The 20,894-nt window shown below is 36.6% G+C and overlaps 1 protein-coding gene across 1 annotated transcript in view; it reads left to right on the forward strand.

Moving 5' to 3' along the window:
• LOC134663737 (homocysteine S-methyltransferase-like) overlaps positions 1-15,722 on the forward strand; it is a 35,489-nt gene extending 19,767 nt beyond the window's left edge. The window contains exons 3-7 of the mRNA XM_063520202.1: positions 1,616-1,786; positions 2,601-2,701; positions 4,499-4,660; positions 13,375-13,589; positions 14,710-15,722. Of these exons, the coding sequence (XP_063376272.1) occupies positions 1,616-1,786; positions 2,601-2,701; positions 4,499-4,660; positions 13,375-13,589; positions 14,710-14,908 (848 nt within the window). The 3' untranslated portion in view covers positions 14,909-15,722. The remainder of the gene's footprint in view (positions 1-1,615; positions 1,787-2,600; positions 2,702-4,498; positions 4,661-13,374; positions 13,590-14,709) is intronic.
• The last annotated feature ends 5,172 nt before the right edge of the window (positions 15,723-20,894 follow it).

The following is a 20,894-nucleotide window of genomic DNA, read 5'->3' on the forward strand; positions in this document are numbered from 1 at the left end:
GGTATTTAAGTAAACTACACTTAATACATTGAAAATTGTTCACTTTATAAGGATAATTTGTTTGACAGCGATCCGTTTTAATTTTTTAGTGTTGTTCAGAACCATATCCAGAATAAGAGTAGGTTTAGGGCTGAACTGTATCATCACCCATTTAGCCTGAGGTCAATGGGAATTGATCTCTGTCACATGAGACATGCGAGATTTTTCCAATCGGGCCTTAGAAAATAATATGTGAAAACGAGAGAGAGGCATCAATCTTGTTGGCAGTTGAAAATGTAGTAAATAAAGTTGTTCTGTTAGTGTATTAAGTAATCAGTAATATTTGAATTTATTGCCTGAGAATATCAATGAGACTAAAAATAGTGATTAAAATAATGTATTACATATTTGAGTTTTCCATAGGTACCTACTAACTTACAAATATCTACACAACACATTTTGAGTACTCAGTGCTATCGAAAATGGGTATTACTGAAGTATTATTTTATCAGTAATAGGTATTCATTCTCCCAATTACTTGTACGTATCTTTCCACATATTTTTTTGTTTACAAGCTCTGCTACAAACTTAAAATGATAGTCCGACGTACGATAAACACAATAGGTATATATTTTACTAAACCATCATAACAAAAATATAACACAACATTAACAGATATTACGTAATGACACCTAACATCGAATTCAAGTAAATAAAAATAATTAACCTGTCAATATAAATCTATCAATGGCGCAATGCCTTCGTAGAATCCAATTCCAACAATCTTGCCTAAAAGGCCTTCTAAATTAAAACTTGTCAGGCTGCGGCTTCAGTGGCGAGCGTTCTTTTTTTTTTTATTATGAATGGGCTTACTCATGGCCACAGACTAGCCGAGGCGTAGACGTGGCCTACGATGGAGCGAGCTCGCCCAGAAGGTGCCTGTTCACTCTTGATTTGAAGGTTGCCGGGTTATAAGAACACGGAAATATAGACGCCGGCAAGGAATTCCATTCCTTGGCAGTGCGCATAAGGAAAGTAGAAGCAAAGCGCTTCGTGCGAATTGGTGGAATATCTACCAAGTAAGGATGGAAACCGGCCGTGCGTCTAAAAGTCCGATGGTAGAATGGGGACGGTGGAATAAGCTCGTGTAGCTCTTGGGCACACTCCCCGAAGTGCAACCTGTAGAATACCGACAGGCTGGCGACTTTCCGCCGATGGGCCAAAGACTGAAGCTTAGCCGTTAGCTTCTTGTCGCCAATCATCCTCCTGGCTCTGCGCTCCACTGAGTCCAAAGCGGCGAGTTGGTATTTAGCTGAGCCATCCCACAGGTGGCTGCAATACTCCATACACGACCGGACTTGAGCTTTGTAAAGTGTTAGAAGCTGTCCAGGTGTGAAGTATCGCTTCACCTTATTTAGGACGCCCAGCTTTCTGGCCGCAGTTTGTGCTTTAGACTCAATGAAGCTGCCGAATCTGAGGACTGAACTCAGCTCCATGCCGAGGAGTTCCAGGCTGTCGGCAATAGGTACAGATGCATGCAGATGCGTTTTGCGGAAAATAGACACGTTCTGCGGCGCGTGCAGCATAGCGTCCAGTGTTCACTGAGTTCAAATGTTTGTATTTCATTTCTTTTCAGCTGGAGCGGATCTGATCATCACAAATACGTACCAAGCGTCAATAGGCGGTTTCGTGGAGCATTTGGGCGTTAACGAGGAACAGGCGTACGCGCTAATAGAGCGCGCCGTTGAGCTCGCTAAACGCGCCCGCGCAATCTACCTCGAGGAATTCCAAAACTTCTTGCAAAATGGTAAGAACAATATTGTCGCCATATAATTGAGCATACCTTGCTTTCGTAAACACGTCCCACTTATATTAGGTTTCTTTTATTATAATCCCTATCAGTGCGTACACATCATGGCATCTGCTGCGCCATTAGCATAAATGAAACGTAGAATCTTGAGCCGTTTACTGAAAGGCGCATTATGAGAACTGAAAGTACATATTAGGGTAGTAGATAGGTAACTACCTACCTATACATATTTATAGAAACAACAAGGAAAAGAGCCATCGTAAAAATGGGATCCATGAATGAAAGGAAAAATGTTTAACCTGAGAAATAAAGTAAACAAAGTAACAACGAGCAATTTGTAATTGTTTTATGAGTTGTAATTAGGTACCTACGAAGGAAAATACGGCGCTAGAAATGATTTATTATTCCCGACATTCCCGTGTCTGTCACAAAAACATGGCAATTTAATTGCAAGAGTTTTACTCAAAACAAAGGTTTTATGAGACAAACTTCCATAAAGGACGGATGCAAAAGCATGCCTTAATTACAGTTTGCAGAGGGTCATGGGATTAGGGTAGTGCCAAGTTTACGTGTATTCTATTCGCTTACTGAATGCTGTCGAACTTTCACCTTAGGTATCCAGTAAATCGGAATCCTTAACTCCTATGCGCAATCGGATATCATACATACTGGTCGTCTTAGATGAACGTTCGCCTGAGTTCGGTCTGAAATCGGAATAACAGCTCTTTGCGATGAAATAGAGCGAGCTGTTGACACTTATTGCGCTTTGTTAATGCTATGTCATGCCGTTAATGAGTACTTGTTGATTTAGATCACGTGCCGCTGGTAGTGGGGTCCGTCGGTCCTTACGGGGCCCATTTACACGACGGCTCCGAGTACGACGGCAGCTACGCGGATACAACATCAGTGGAGGTAAAAATAACCTAGCCCCGATATTGCTACGCTATCAGGTCAACTATAAATATTAGACGAATTTCACCGCAACAGTAGCTCATTAGTGCATCGCCATTTTCAGCTTCTACTGCGTCATAGAATGCTTTTAGGGCGGCAGAAATCGGAAATGGCTTTTGAATTAAATGTTAAATGCAACGCTCGCAGACTAAGTTGTAAACTCTAAATGAGTATTTTTATTGTAGTAGTTAAGTTACGAAGTAAAATTTCAGGATTCAACATGAATAATTACGACGTAATATTAAATTTATGAACAAGGTTCGCGCCTGTGGATTGGAGCGAAGCGCATTGTAAGAAATATCAAATCATACTTTGTTTTAAAAGTTCAAATGCCGCTCAGTCTTAATGGTACAAGTACGTAGGTACATATGTAGGTATATTATATAGTACTAAAGCCACGACAGGAATTCCTTTGTTCTGTGGATGGAGGCATAGTTATGATTCATATGATATACATCTGTACGGAGCATAATCGTAACATTATTTTTATCTGCGCAAAACTACTTTTTATTCCATAGACATTCCGAATAATCCGGGACAAGCTTAAATTTTATTGTCAACTAAAGTGGAGATTCTTGAGATCGTACCTACTCTACTGAACCCCCCTAGCCATGAATGCATAGCCTAATAAAGGTTGAAAGCGTCAGCTAAATCGTAAAGAGGGCCGTAAAGTTGCTGACAAATTAAAATTTACATCGGCAATATGAAAAAGTCCCATTCTCTTTTCTCTTTTTTTGAACCGGACCGGCATTTGACTGGGGCGGACAGTTAATTAACGATAGGTACCAAGATAGAACAAATGAACATCAGTAACAAACATGATGTAGCGAAAGTATTTACAACTTTAATTTATTTTTATGTCCCATTAAAGTTTCAGGCATGTTTCATTTTAAAAAATGTTGTGTCTAACCAGTCACCAACCATAACCAAACGAATCACGAACGAAACAAAATTGATAGCATTTTTACCCGACTGCGCGACGCAAGGGAGGGTAATGTGTTTATTGGATAGGGTGGACAGTATATCACTCTCGTTAATATAGGTATGCAATTATTAAGTAACCAGTTTTTTGTGTCTACTTTATATTGGTTATTTTAACTAATGCGCGATGGCACAAAATGACGAAGTTATGCTGTAGCATAATATTGCACGATGACTACGATGAGTGCGAAAATAATACGCCTAAAGCTGTAGTGCTGTTGCGCCAAGTGACGGCTTATAATATTTATCATTTATTAAATTTAGTGTAATTTAGTGTACTTTAAAAAAGACACGCACACACACACACACGCACACACACACACACACACACACACACACACACACACACACACACACACACACACACACACACACACACACACACACACACACACACACTCATTTTGGAGCTCTTGAAAAAACTTATTTAATAATTCTTTTTGCTATCTTTATAGATAACTTCTAACGTAATATTTCCTCATTGTTATAGATTTTGTATAACTTTCTTAACAGTATTTAGTTAATTATAAATAATACTCGCCTGTACAATATACATGAAAAGTACATAGAGACAAATGGAAGGTAGCTGGTACTTATAGCACAGGTTTATACCTAATTTAAGTACCAACGAAAGATCTTAGACAGATATACCTATGTAACATAACTTATAAAATTATGTATAGAATGTAACCTTTTGAGCTTAATAAACTTTATCTTATCTTATCTTATCAATATTTTGAGCTTTTAACTCTCTACACATTTATTTGTATTTAACAGACAATGCGCGAATGGCACCGACCACGCATTCAGGCGCTCGTGGACGCAGGAGTCGATCTGCTTGCGCTTGAGACTATCCCGTGCCAAGAGGAGGCTGAAATGCTTTGCGAGCTGCTCCGAGAATACCCCCACATGAAAGCTTGGCTGGCCTTCAGTTGCAAGGTACCTTTTGTTTGCAAGTTACCTACATGTATGTGTTTTTAGCGAAAAGACCGCCTGGTGTTGTTTAGCTCGTTATGTTAATTAGAATGAATTTAATATTGTTTTAATCGTGCACAAATGAATAGGTATTACTACTACTGCATGTTCGACATGAAACTAAGGTAATATAAGCAAAATTCTTTGCTACGATACACGATAAAAGTAGCTGGATTGGAAAACTAGTTATTAATATACTTAGATTTTAATAGTCAGGGTGCCTACCCATACAACCATTTCCAGTCGCCGTTACGACGCGGTGTAGACACATCTTGTGTCGACACCGTCTGTTTCGGTCACAATTCCAGTCGCAGAGTCGTCGCCGTGTCGACACAGTTACCAGAAATGGGGAAGGGTCGACACATGACACAAAGTGACATAAAGTGTGGTCGCCGTGTGCACACATTGTTTCGGGTTTGCGACTACTTTATGCCAAAATCATTCGTTCATTCGTTCATTTCGTTCCTGTCAAATGGAAACTGTCAGATGGAAAAATAGTTAAATAAAAATAAGTGACATTAATACGCCATCTCTAAAACGGATTACAAGACGTAAATTATATATTGTTTGCATTTATATTACAATAGGACTTAAATTATTATGGGGAATTAAACTGCTCGAGTGATTTGATAAACTAAGTGTAATATAATCAACGCGCCGCCACATTGTTTTAGTTTAGCCGGAAATGAAATTCTTTACTTCTCAGTGCTTGTGTTCATAAATATATTATTTGATGCATTTTTAGTACTTCGATGCGTATACTATACTTAAATAACAGGAATAACGCTTTACATACCAGTGTTGGGCGTAATTAATTACTCGTGTAATTTAATTACTAATTGAATTACATGTAATTGAATTACAATGTAATTGAATTACATAAAATTTAATTACATGTAATTAAATTTTCTGTGTAATTTGCAATTGTAATTACATTAATTAGTAATTAAATTACTCAATTACTTTTCATTTACCTTTTTAATAATATGCAAATATGAACAAATTTACTTGGAGTAATTATAAAGAAAAACTTTTATGAATTCCATAAATTCCATTATACGCTGGATAACGTTATAACATATTTTTTATCCCTGGAATCATACCTTTACAGGGTACTATGTGACAAACCACGTTGAATATGGCGGTTGGCGCTTACGTCGCGTAGCACCGCATTAGTATTGGGGCGCCGCTAATAATGACGTAAGCGCCGACCTAAGGTGCCTTTCGGGTTGGACTGTAGCAAAGGGGGGGCTGGGACTTAGAATTTTTTTTGACAAAGTGGTGTCATTATGACCCTATTTTTAAATGATTGTAATGTGTAGATCACGTCAAAATAAGCATCTTATACTGAAAAAACTTTTCTCTAAAATAAAAAAATGGCTGAGTTAGACGCCTCCAAAGATTGATGTTTTTAAAGGGAGCTGGGACTTAGAAAATTTTCATCGCGAGTGGTGTCATTATGACATATATTTTAAATGATTGTTATAGAACACGTCAAAATAAGCTACTTTTACTTGAAAAACTGTTTTCTAAAACTTTATTATTAACTGTTTTAAAACCCCTGTTTTTTTCATTAACTCAAAAAAAATTCTAAGTGCCAGAAACGGCCCCCTTTGATACAGTCCGCTATTTTCAATTTTAGAAAAAAAAAATCAAGTAAAAGCAGCCTATTTTAACGTGTTCTATACGTTACAATCATTTAAAATATATGTCATAATGACACCACTCGCGATGAAAATTTTCTAAGTCCCAGCTCCCTTTAAAACATCAATCTTTGGAGGCGTCTAACTCAGCCATTTTTTTATTTTAGAGAAAAGTTTTTCCAGTAACAGATGCTTATTTTGACGTGATCTACACATTACAATCATTTAAAAATAGTATAGCCAGTCCAACCAAATCAACCAAAGTTAACATTGACAATGTTGCTTAGTCAAATTTAAAACCATTCAAAATGTTCATCTGATTTTGGAAATAAAGATGATCAAAAACTTGCATTCTATAAAAGTAATTGTAATTCAAAAAAGTAATTAAATTACAAATTTCAATTACAAAATGTAATTAATAATTTAATTACTAATTACATTTTGCAATTGTAATTAGTAATTAAAATTTTAATTACTTTCCACATGTAATGGAAATTATTTGTTGGAATTACATTTTGTAATTGCAATTGTTAATTAGTAATTCAATTACTTTTTGCCCAACACTGTTACATACTACGAAACTTGTTAATTATGATGTATAAATATGGTTTAAGGCTGAGAAATATTGCAGTCACAAAGTAGTCGCAAATGTTTCGACTTTGTGTCGACTCTGTGTAGACACATGACACGCGCTGTCAAAAGTAATAACAAAGTTACTGGATTTGCAAAATGGCTCCTTGTGTTCATTTGTTTTCAGATATTCTCAAAGTGTAAAAATGACGTGGTCAGAGATGGGACTTAATAGATTAACTGTTTATTCGACTAATTAATGGAATAAAAAAAGTTAATCCTCAAATTTTAATCACGATTAGTTTAGTCGACCTAACATAGATTGAAATTGAATTAATCTGAACATTAATCGAATAAATTATCGATTAAATCTCGGTTGGAAGTTGACAGGGGGCCATTTTTGTACGTAAAAATAATAGAAATGTCTTGCATGCAGATGGTAGCCAAACACTTTTTCATGAAAGTCGAGATGGGTGTCGATTTATAGGTTTTAGGCAGTGCCGATTTCGAAACTGATGACCATTTTGGAATCCAAAATGGCGGCCATGCACTGTGTCATAAAAGTCGTCATGGATGTCGTTTTATACGTTTTAGGGGGCCCCAATTTTGAAAATGATGACCATTTTGGAATCCAAAATGGCGGCCATGCACTATGCCATAAAAGTCGTCAGGGGTGTCGTTTTATAGGTTTTAGGCGCAGATTTCAAAAATGATGACCATTTTGGATTCCAAGATGGCGGCCATGCACTATGTCATAAAAGTCGTCATGGATGTCGTTTTATAGGTTTTAGGGGGCCCCGATTTAGAAAATGATGACCATTTTGAAATCCAAAATGGCGGCCATGCACTATGTAATGAAAGTCGTCATGGGTGTCGTTTTATAGGTTTTGGGGGGCGCAGATTTCGAAAACGATAACCATTTTCGATTCCAAAATGGCGGCCATGCACTATGTCATAAAAGTCGTCATGGATGTCGTTTTATAGGTTTTGGGGGGCGCAGATTTAGAAAATGATGACCATTTTGGATTCCAAAATGGTGGCCATGCACTATGTCATAAAAGTCGTCATGGGTGTCGTTTTATAGGTTTTAAGGGGCGCAGATTTCGAAAACGATGACCAATTTGGATTCCAAGATGGCGGCCATGCACTATGTCATAAAAGTCGTCATGGATGTCGTTTTATAGGTTTTAGGGGGCCCCGCTTTCGAAAATAATAACTATTTTGGAATCGAAGATGGCGGCCATGCACTATGTTAAAAGTCGACATGGATGTTGTTTTGTTGGTCATGGTCATCATTTTCGAAATCTGCTCTTCCTAACACCTATAAATCAACATCTATGACGGCTTATATGACAAAGTGCACGGCAGACATCTTGGAATCCAAAATTATCATCATTTTCGAATTCTGCACTCCCTAAAACCTATAAAACGATATCCATGACGACTTTTATGACAAAGTGCACGGCACACATCTTGGATTCCAAACTGGTCATCATTTTCGAAATCGGCACTTCCTAAAACCTATAAAACGATATTCATGACGACTTTTATGACAAAATACGTAGCGGCCATCTTGGATTATAAAATGATCATCGTTTTCGAATTCTGCACTCCCTAAAACCTATAAATCGACATCCGTGACGACGCAAGTTATCTTTATTTTCAGATCTAACAAATTGCTACAGAATACAAAGGACAAAAAAAGAAGCGAGGAGGTAATGAAACAAGCAAAAATACAGATGATTCCTCGACGCAATTGGATGCTTCTTTAATTGTGTCCAGATTTTTTTGTCATAAAAGTTTTTATTTTTCACGTATTACTCTCACAAGTTCCGTGACATTTCGACCTTGTAATTTTTTAAGTAAATGTTTTTGTTTAGCTGTGAGGATCTCACTAGAATAATATAATCAAGGTATGTTTATATTTGATGATTGAAATAGTAACGCAAAAAAAAATATATATATTTGTGTCTTATATTCCTGCCGAAGACTTTTATTTTTCCTTTTCCTTCTACACAAGTTTGGTCAAGTAATAAGAATTTAGGGCTCTCAATTTTATTTTGACTTCTACAACAGTAAAGCTACGAGGCCATGTTTGGTATCGTTTTCGTATAAATTCGCAGTACCAAATTTAGTTATGGTATCACATTGACACCATTCCAAAGTAAAAACATATAAACTTACTTTCTTTTAAACTCCTCTTCACGCTTAAACTGCTGAACAGTTTTAATTTAAATTTAGTACACATATATTTTGAGTCCCGAGACAGGACATAATAAGTTATCTCAAAAATCATCCTTCAAAGGTGTGAAATGAGGTGTAGGGGGGAATTCAGAATTGACTTCTTGAAGTTAATACTGTTTAAGTTTAGGTTTGAAGTCATGTTTTTTTTATCATTTTTAACTAAATCAAAGATGTAGACCATCCCAAATTTAATATAATTCGGTTCAGCGGTTACTGATTTCCCGTACAAATTTCCACGCCACTTTTCACACCTTCAAAAGATGATTTTGGTTATAAGATCTATCCTATGTCCTGTTCCGGGACGCAAACTATTTCTATACCAAATTTCAACGAAATCGGTTCAGCGGTTAAGCGTCAAGAGGAGTTTAAAAAAAACCGACCAAGTGCGAGTCGGACTCGCGTATTAAGGGTTCCGTACATTAAGTCCGACTCGCGCTTGACTGCACATTTCTAATAGGTTTTCCTGTCATCTATAAAGAACTATTTTGTGTATTCAGACAGACAGACATACAGACGCACGAGTGATCCTATAAGGATTCCGTTTTTTGCTTTTGAGGTACGGAACCCTAAAAAGATTTTTTTAATTTTGTGGAATGGTGTCAATGTGATACCTTAAATGGATTCAGCAACCCAGATTTATACGAAAACGATACCATACACGGCCTAGCACCTTCACTGATGTAGATATATCAAGATAAAATTGAGAGCCCTAAATAAACTTTCAAGAGCGGATATCTCAAAAACTATTCAACATATCGAAAAAATTGACGGAATAAACTTGTAACAAATTAAATTAACTTTCATTTTGTATAAGTGGCCATGTCGCTAAGATGCATAGTTTCCGAGATATAATCGAAAAACCGGAAAATGGGACCTTCAAAGCCCCCTCTCTTCCCCCCGCTCAAGGGCTACGGCCGGGGACTTTTGATATGTTCACCTCCTAACTTGTCCAAACCAAGTTACAGAGTCAAAAATTGTGTTCCGAGCATTTCCCTCTACAACTTTTTTGAGCATTCGTTGGCTGACCTAAGTAGCTTATTGCATTTCTTTAAAAACATTTCTGTAAAAGGTTGACGGGTGTTGGGTGTTTATATGGTTTTGGTCGATTATTATCATTTGCATCGCCCATGATGACTTACTAGAATTAATTACGAGCACACGAGACACTAATAGTAGTTTGACAAACCTTGGTTTTCAAGAGGTATTTTATATTGACATTTGCTGTCACAAATTTGCTGTCAGATTTAGTCGCAAACCGCACGCAAAGTGCACACAAATGTGTCGACACCTTGTTACGGAAAAGTGTACACACGGCGACGACACTTTGTTTCGAAACAATTCTAGACACATTGTGTGGACTCTGTTACGACACATCTGACATTTAGTTACCACTTTGATGATTCTGCGACTGGAATGGTTATATGGGTAGCCAACATGCCCATCGTTTAAACCTGTAGCGGACGATACGACAATGTTTCTGTCACTCTAATATGGAAGGGTGATAGAGAGATGATTACGCTACGCGACGGAGCGTTAACGATTGACATGTTGGGTAAGCACCCAGGTTTTTGTTCCCAATTTTTGTTTGACAATTAATATTTTTTTTGTATTTTACTCGTAGATAGGACTCGCGCGTTTTAATTGCGTATAGCTTTCTTACTGATCCAACGTTAGTCCGTATGTTTTCATTACCTTTAAATTCAGTTCACGATTTATCCGTTTGTCATTTTAACGATTCGTCAAATTATTTTTAAGTGCTGCTTTTCACGAGTATTTCGGGAAGGCACGAATGGAACCTCGGTTTATTGAAGGTACCTTTTAAATAAATTCTTATTCGGGTGAGCTTTATCTCTTAAACCACTTGTATTTATTATTCCTATGGTTGTATATACACTTCCTTGTATATAAGTTTTATAAAAGTACACCCCTTTGCGGATATGTATCTATAAATATAAATAAGCACGTTTTATTCACTAAAAAAGATATGTTTATGTCAAATAAAACAAAGCTAAAGCAGTATGCAACCACAACACAAAATAAACTTAATTTAACCACAGGATAAACTTAAATAGCAAAAGTTATAGCGAGATAAAGTATGTTCTTGTGAAGAGAGAGAGTGTAACAAAATGAACGTTAGTTAGTGGTTAGTTAGCAGGTTGTAACCTTACATGATTGCTGAAGATATCAATGTTAACGAACTGTTAATTAATATCACTTGATAACTATGCCTACTTGGTTATAAAAAAACTGGTAGGTAGACCAGCGTTATTAATTTTCATACTAGATTTTAATGCTTCACTTACAATATAGAAAGAACATGCATATTGAATAATTATTACATAGGTAATTTAACACGCTCCTTTTTTGCATTTTAATCAGAAAATTATTTGCTCTATCAGGCGTAAGCGAGACTAGTAAGTGAGGTAAGCAGTGTCACCCAATGTATGGGACGTGCAAATTTTGGTATCGGATGAATTCACTTGGCACAGATGTAGTATACGTAAAGCTAAGCCAATCCAGCCCGGTAGCCAAACGCCACCCCCTGGTGGGTTAGCAGGGGGGCATCCAAAGTTACACGCTACATATCGGCTTCTATTTACCTACCACCTCGAGTTTGGTATCATTTCCAGATAAATCGGGCATAAGGAATTCATTTTTGAGACATTTAATGTACAGTTTAATAGAAAAAAACAAAAATATTGACGAACAAATCAAAATCGGTTTGCAATTTTTTATTCAATTATTAATATTATCAGCCGAAACTACAATTGCTAGAAAGTTGAAATTTGCACACCAGGTTACATTTATAATGTGTACAAGAGATAAGAAGCGATTTTGAAAAATTCAACCCCTAAGGGGGTTAAAAAGGGGACGAATGTTTATATGGAGTTCATGTTTTATTTTAAGCTAGGAATTTCAAACTTCGTTATAAGATATATTATTAAAATACAAGAAAACTAATTTCAGCGTTTTTGAAAATGTATCCCCTAAGGTGGTGAAATAGGGGTTGAAAATTTGTATGGAGATCAATATTTTTTTCGACTGTGGGGCTTGAAACTTTTTATATGCGCATATTATTAGAATACAAGAAAAGTAATTTCAGCGTTTTTAAAAATTCATCCTCTAAGGGGGTTAAAAAGGAGTTCAAAGCTTGAATCCATATAAAATTAATTTGACTGCCCCCCCTGCCTACCTGCCAGGGGGTATGGCGGATGTATACCGGGCTCAATTAGCTTAGCTTTACGTATATTACATCTGTGCTAAGTGAATTCATCCGATACCAAAATTAGCACCTTATGACACTAGAGCTATCCCAGGCTATAGTCATGTTTTTTTTTAATATGCCAAGAAAAGGATAAAATACCATTTCAGCAATTTCAGCATTACCAGGTTGTACGGCCACAACTTTGCATCAATGTTTGGCAATTGACTCGAGAAAGTTGTCAACCTGCTTTATTTGAAACGCTATCGCAGCTTTGGCCTAGTTTAAATCTTGCTCGCTTCGGTTGTTGTTTGTAACAAATTTCAAGACAAGCTATTAAAACGGCAGACGATTGGAAATTCTGCGAAACAACATAATATATTTTATTCTCAGCCCTTACCTTTAGTACGAACTACCCTACTAGCTATCAATAGGTACCTATGGTTCCCTCTTACATTAAAATATTAAATAAAATATTATATTATAGGACATTCTTACACAGATTGACTAAGTCCCACAGTAAGCTCAAGAAGGCTTGTGTTGTGGGTACTCAGACAACGATATATATGTATAATATACAAATACTTAAATACATAATAAACACCCATGACTCAGGAACAAATATCTGTATCATCATACAAATAAATGCCCTTACTGGGTACATTAATACCTTAAATGCTTATTCAGAGCTAACGAAGCAATTTTATATTTAACCTCGAAATCACAAAAAAAATTGCCTGTTTCATGGCTCCTCTACATATTGCTATCTCATTCTACCACATGGGTGTGTCCCTTGGAGTGGCCGGCGCTGGCCCATCGTGTAGAGGAGCTATCATACATTTGGGTTGGTCCAATGTTGATATTTTCTATGAGAGAGTTAATTTTTTTTCGCGATTTCGCGGTTTGATGAGATCGCTATCGATGACTGAATTAGAAAAATTGGTTCCTGATCACTAAAAATCATCGTATATATCTGTGTTTAGTACCTATAGTATTAAGTATTTTTTATTAACTTACAGGATAACCAAAGCATAGCTCACGGCGAAAGTTTCCAAAAAGTGGCAAAGAAGTGTTGGGAAGCGAACCCTGACCAGCTGGTGGCCGTGGGGGTGAACTGCTGCGCGCCTTCCTACGTGAAAAATCTCCTGAAAGGCTTCAACGACGACCGACCACACGCGCCGATTCCACTTATCGTTTACCCCAATTCAGGCGAAAAATACAACCCCGAAATCGGGTAAGATTTCGCAGTTTGATAAAACTAACTATTACTCTCGGTCTCAAACATCGGCCATTTGACCTTATACGAGCAAAGTGTACGGATAGGAACTATTGTTAAGATTCCATTGACTTTTTATCTTCCGTAATAAGCGTTATCTTATCTCAATAGTGTTAGCGGTAGGTACACCCCGAAAATTCAGTAAAATGCTGCAAATGTGTTAAAGCTAGGTATGAAAATCGCTACGATTGATCTTTAGACCATTTGAATAAAATTGACCCGAAGCACCAAAAAATAATAAAAAAATAAAGGAATTATGACGTCATCTTTTTTTTTGTATGGAAAAATTTTTTTTGGTTCGGGAACCTATATTTATACAGCATACTTTGGCTGTGTAAAACAAAGATCCATTATAAAAGCGACTAGGTACTCCTTATCAACTGAGCGAACGTCTTAGTAGTGATAGATCACGTTTCAAGATGACTGGGAACCTATTCCATTCAAGTGCTCAACACTTACGTATTAAAGTTGGTGCCTACATGCACTGTAGCTTTTTATAACGCTTATGGCTGGTTTAACTGTAATATATAATCTAAGTCTAAGTCATACATTCTACATCTACGTTAATGTACATCATCATCATCATCATCTCAGCCATATGACGTCCACTGCTGAACATAGGCCTCCCCCTTATGGGGGGTGAATGCCATAATCGCCACGCTTGGCAGGCGGGTTGGCGATCGCAGTCGAGTACACCGAATTTGAGGGACGCTGCTGCCCGTCCACCGGTGGTATTGGACGTAGTTTAAGGACATACCCGGGTCCATGTTAATGTACATATCAACTATTAATTAATAGTTATTGAATTGAACTTCACATATACTTACTAAATAAAGATAATCTAATTACTAATTACAAATTCCTAATGATTATTGGGGAGTATGGAAAATAAAGTACCAATAAACATTATGCTATCTGTCTATGTATCTACTTGTTAATTTCTAATAATTACAAAAAAAAACAGTTACTTACAGGCCGCACTTGTTTTGCATCTATATGTATACATATCTATGCCTGACTGTCTACTTGTCAAATTAAAAAACGGTATTGTATCATGTTACCCCCTTTTTTCCCGCAGTTGGATCGACCGCGACAAATGCGAAGCCGTGGAAGTGTTCATCCAAGACTGGCTGGACCTCGGCGCGCGGTACGTCGGCGGCTGCTGCCGCACGTACGCGGCAGACGTCACCCGGATCCGCAACCAGGTCGGCAAGTGGCGCGAGCGGTTCCGCTTCCAGAACTTTAACGCGGAAACCGCCAGCCAACACGTCTCCTAAATACCGACATTACGCTTCTTTATGACCCTAGTCGAACAAGACAAATGACCGAATTTATTAATGTTCCGAGACTTTGAGTTACCTAATTAGCTTCCTGGCCTATTTAAATGGCCGTAAGTTTTATAAGTGTGTAAATGTTAAGATGTTTAGAAATATTGATTAATACTGTTCATTGTTGTAAGTTTCAGTACTTACGTACGTACTTTGATTACGTAGATTCGTACTTTGATTCGTGGGGTAAAATCGATCAACGATTTTGAAGCTTTAATGATGTCGGTTATTGAACGTGACCTTAAAAATCTATTGATGTCAATTGAGACATTCTTAACAGAAATACGTTACATTATGAACGCACTCAATCATTTTTCATCAATGTAAAAAAATCCATGAATGAAAGTATGTAGTCTACTGTGTTATACTTACACGGTGTAACATGAGGAAACCGAATAATTTTAACAGCGTATTCCTGATCATATTTAGAGACAAAAATGTCCTATAAACTTTTTTGAAATTCGCCTAGTTCCAGAGATGATATTAATTTAAAAAAAAGACAAGTTTTTATAGTTACATAGTGTAAAAGGCCTTTTTGATAAAAAAATACACAAAAAAAATTGAAAAACCAAACAATACAAAAATTTCTTTTTGGCTAAATTGACCTAAACTCATATTAAATTTTTTCCTTCTTTTGACCTCAGAAATGCGTGGTTAAAATTATTCGGTTTCCTCATATTACACCGTGTATATTGTCAGTCAGAAATGAGCAGCAATTTATAATACCAAAATAAACGTATTTTTGAGAAATACGAAAATCAAATCTTTGTATTATTGCCTCTTTTTGGGGCGGTTACTCCTTGCTTTGCATCAGAAGAGAAGAAGAGCTAAACTACGTTGGTACAGATCAAAACAATTTTTTTGGAAGCTTACGTTCATAAATGTTCGAAGTTCGATGTTTGGTCAGATGCCTCTCCGTTAGGGGTCGTCCAGAAATCATGTGATCATATTTGGAGCTTTTATTATTAGTGTTTTAAAGTTGGTGCGATAAATGTTTTTTACTGGGTAAATACGCGTATAAAATCGAGCGGATTACTTGATCTGATTAAATTTTTGAGTAATATTGTTGTTTTCGGCTTTCCGGCTTTGAAAAAAAATACACGTGATATCTTCTCTGACGCCCCCTCCCCCGTCGTGATCATTCTTGACATTTTTCTTACCCCCACCCGCCCTCTAAACGATCACATGATTTCTGGACGATTCCTTATATGTATTGTGGTTCATAGCGCTACGCCATAGCCCGTAGCATTTTAAATTCCATGGTAGGCAATCGTAGATTTTGATGCAAGTGTGCAAAATATGTAATTTGGTACGAGCTCAAAGATATCCTAATGAGGAAAGCCTCACACGCGTATATTGGGAAACGAGATAATCACAAGATCTAGAGACGATATAGAGATCAACTAGATTTACATACATTAGATATCGACTAGATGTGACTTGGATATCTAAGTCATTACTTGTCGAAATCGTGCAAGAGGACCTCCAGAATCGCGTAAACGTCAAAAAAATATCTTTAAATTATCCATATCGTAACTTGTTGAGGTCTAGTAGAGATCTAATTCATTTTCCGAATCGAGCCGTCAGGCGAGTTAATTGTAATTTATGAACCTGCGCTGAATTTGACTTTTTATTTTTACGTTTACGTCAACCAAGGTGACAATGGATCATTAGGTCCTTAATCCTATTCAGCCAATTAAACCAATTTTTTTAATGTTGAATTTTATTTTTTTACTTTTAATTATTAAGTAATGGTAACGAGTCAACCCGGATTTCGCGGGTTCAAATTCTGGCTCACACTAACAATGAGATTATTTAAAATATTGCTTTGCCGCCCGAGAGATTATGTATTTAATGTTGACGAAATAATATATAAAGTGAGCCGACCTTGTTCAAACTTGTTCGAGTCACTTTATATTTCGTCAAACTTAGCTGCAGACTATACGTTTATCCTAAAAATTGGCTTTATTTACGTGATAGTGTAGGTCATTTTGATCATTACGAGAATGATGGTGTAATTATAATCAATAATACAGTTTTCCGACTAGGTATTTTTTAAGTGGCGTGCTCTTATGTTGGAGGCCAAGACTCATTTTGGGTCACCGCGCCAACCAAGTAAGTAATAGTATGTAGTAGTACATTTAGTTTTATGGTCAAAATAAAAACGAAGTATGTATTAAATATATAAACGACATATATTAACGATATATATTAAGTATAGTAACTTATTTAGTAAGACATATTTAAATAAGTGAGTATATGTAGATACGTTAATATTCCTTTAGGTATTGTCTTTTTAATTATTTAGCGCGCTATAATGTCTTATTTTATTTGCAGAAATCATAGATATCCATTTTCTGTGAATTTAATTGTTTTTCCGTGTTAGCTAGAGTAGAATGGATTTAGCGCGCTCACCGCTCAATCTGAATTCAGATTTTGTATTTAAATTTAAGTATTTTCCTCTCGAATTCGTGAGATGTTTTTTTTTGCTTGGCAGCTGAGCAAAGGTTGATTGCCTCTTGTGACTGAAAAAAAAATTTTTAACCACCAACGCTCGTGCTTTAATTTGGATTATTTTAGCTTTCAATATCATCCTCAAGCGAGAATTAAATACTATTACATATTATGTTCTTGTTTTATGTTTGTCATTAGAATTAATTTGTATTTAGTAGCCGACACAAAAAATCTCATTAATTATGTTAAATTTGCGGCTGACAATTACCTACTGAAGTTTAGCCTAAAATATTATTGAAAATAGGAAGCGACAAAAAATATAAAACGTAATATTGCCACCGAATATATATTGCGGTTAAATGCCACTGATTGCTTAATGTGAACGTGCCTTTAACGCGATTAACACTGAAATCTCTGAATTAATTAATATTCGATCGATTTTAACGCACACGATAAATCAAAATGAACGTCACCCATTACTGCTATTAATTAGCAAGGAACCGTTAAACGGAAGATCATTGAAGATCATCGTGGTATTCTGTGGATTTAATCAAAATTAAATTAGTCCTTTTTAAAGCCTCACTCGTTAAGCACCCGGCTAAAGACCATTTTGGCTGTTTTATTAAATTTATCCGACACCCGCTTTAATAAAAACGAAGACGGCGCGGCGTGTCGGTGTTATGCAAATGTGAAATTAGCGCAGATTCCAGAAACTTCGATACTAAATGTATTAGTATTAGATAGGCTGCTCTAATCCAGTCGATTACAATACATATAGGGTAACATCAACTAGGTATATTTCGTTAATTAACTTCGAGTGATATTCGGCTCGATTCGGGAAATGAATTAGACATTCACTAGATCTGAAATAGTAAAGATATATATGATGTCCCACGGGTAAAGGTACCTTATGGCGGTTGGCGATTATTAACGCCGCTCCAATATTATGCGCTATGCGACGTAAGCGCCAGCCGCCATAACATAATTAGTGAAAATGTAAACGCCACATATCTTTCTTTACTATTTCATATCTAGTGAATCTCTTCATTTCCCGAATCGCGCCGATTGAACCATCTCAACTTGATTTCAACGCTTCGGATGTCTGAAGTGAAATCTGATAGTATCCTTTACGGTTACGGCAGATACAAGGGCTAGAACTGTGGGTATGTAAAGGTAGGTATAGCGTATAAGTATGTATAAACTCAAGACGATCGCATTCAAGACTTTTGCAATAAGTGTGCAAACTAATCAGCATTGATGATAGCCAGTACCTATATAATCTTATCATACAGTAGCTATAATCTATTACATCAATTTTATGGGATAATCTTACACAAATACACCTATTTCACCATGCGAAATTAACATTCGGAAATATTTGAAATCAGTCCATCTACAAATAAGTACAAGCATTTGTATTATTCTCCATTTCCATTACCTCCAAATCCTACAATAATATTGTGAATTTCTTAAACATCTTTTGTAGAGTACATATATCCATGTAGAAATATATTTTTGGCTGGCGGCATAACTGGCACAGGTAAGCCAGCGATCTATTGTGGCATTTATGGCTATTGTATGTTCTTCCTAGGTACCTACCCGTCGAGGTATTTGGAAGCGGGTCTTAGTAACTACCTCTACCTAGGCATAGGGTGTATTCATAAATTGGTTTCTACTCGGCTGGGAGCTCATCCCTAGTACCTGCGATTTAATCCTGTACCAACGTTATACGTTATAGTTCAGTGTTATTACCTACTGCGGTCCGCCTTCACGGATAACATAGAGAAATACTAGATTAAGATACCTATAGGTATAAATAAAAACTGATATCTAGTCTAGCATTTGATTTTCTTCTGTTTTATTGCTTAATTTTTTTACTTAAATACTTCTACGTGTAAGTTTAAAAAGGGGAAAATATTTTAACCTTGCCCTTTATATTATGTCAACTCTCTATATTTACCAGTCAAGGGAACAGTTTCCCTTTATATTTCCCCTCCAAGTTTATAATAGCCTGCAGTGACCCGTAGAAGATGAGCGTTAAAAATCTACAGGCGTTAGCGTTAGTTGACCAGTCAATGCTGCTTCGCCCCTTGCTTGCATTTCAGTGGGGAATGGCGATGGCGTTTCGCCTGGATAGGCACCCACTGAACCGAGCCGGCCATCACAACCCGCCATAACAGTTCAGAATAGTTTCAGTTATATATTGCATGACCCTGGCGTTAGAAATTAACGTAAAGAGCCTTTCATTAAGAGCGAAGTTGTTTATTGGGATGTTTATCGCGCAGCTGCGTGGCGAAACCTTTGTTTAGTTTCGGCAAATGGGTCAATGTCGCAAAAACGACTTGCGGGTAAGATCGAACTGCAAAGCTAAAAAGTACGAGCTACCTACCCGGGTTAGGTTAGGTTAGGTTAGTTACCTACTTTGACATTTGATGAGTAACTTTGATCTGTATATATTTTTACTACAAAAACTTTTGCGACGTAAGCATTGATCATCCGTGAAAATTACAAAATACCCGATAAGTTATTTTCAATGCTTTTTACAAATAATTATAATATACAAAGTTACATGAAAAATATTTGAATATGAGAAATGAAAATTATATAGCGCATAGAGCAGCACAAGTAGCGTGAAATTCAAGAGCCCTTAGGAATGGATGGGTGGGCTTATTTGATTGAGGTGTTTGACACACCATTGTTAATCACATTATTATTAATGCGTTTATACCTACCTACGCATGTAGTATTATTATTTGACTGTGTACCTACTTATGTATATATTCTAGATGTTTTCCAAGAATGAAGAGATCCGCAAGTCGTACTTGCTATACAAAATGTTTAAAGTGACAGTGGGCGGTCGGTGCTCGTAAATACGGTGGCTACTGAGAAAGAATGGTTCTTGAAGGGCGTCCATGTACCCGAAGCACGTACCGAAGAAAGGCCTCTATAAAATTAACTTGAGTGTGATTCAGAGTTAGAATGGATACCTACTTTGACAGCAGTAAAAGTATATACAAACAAGTAAAATTATGAAAGTATTAGGCTGCATGACTTAACGACGAAAATAAATTTATTCACTAAATCGTCTATCATGCTCTCGCCCTACTTTTACATTAGACTGATCTGTATGCGATTTATGACTTATTTAGGAAATAACAGAATACCTAACGAGGTTCCTTTTTCCCAACACATGGGGTTCTCTTATTTCTTTTAAATTACCGAACCCTAAAAGCTTGATGAAAGCGGCCCTAATTTAGAAAGCTCGATCAATGAAAACGGTTTGTGAAATGGAAGGGTCCGGTGTGAACACGTGCAAATGACATTCAAACAAATGAAGATTTTCTTGCCGTATACCCACAAAGCCCGACAGCATGAAAATTAGATGTAAGTTTATCGGTTTCTAGCACGTTACTTCAGATAAATTCGATTTGAGACTATAAATGCGATACCTAGTCTAATTCTGGCAAAGATATTTTTTTAG

Source organism: Cydia fagiglandana, chromosome 4, assembly GCF_963556715.1.
Source record: "Cydia fagiglandana chromosome 4, ilCydFagi1.1, whole genome shotgun sequence".
Lineage (NCBI taxonomy): Eukaryota > Metazoa > Arthropoda > Insecta > Lepidoptera > Tortricidae > Cydia > Cydia fagiglandana.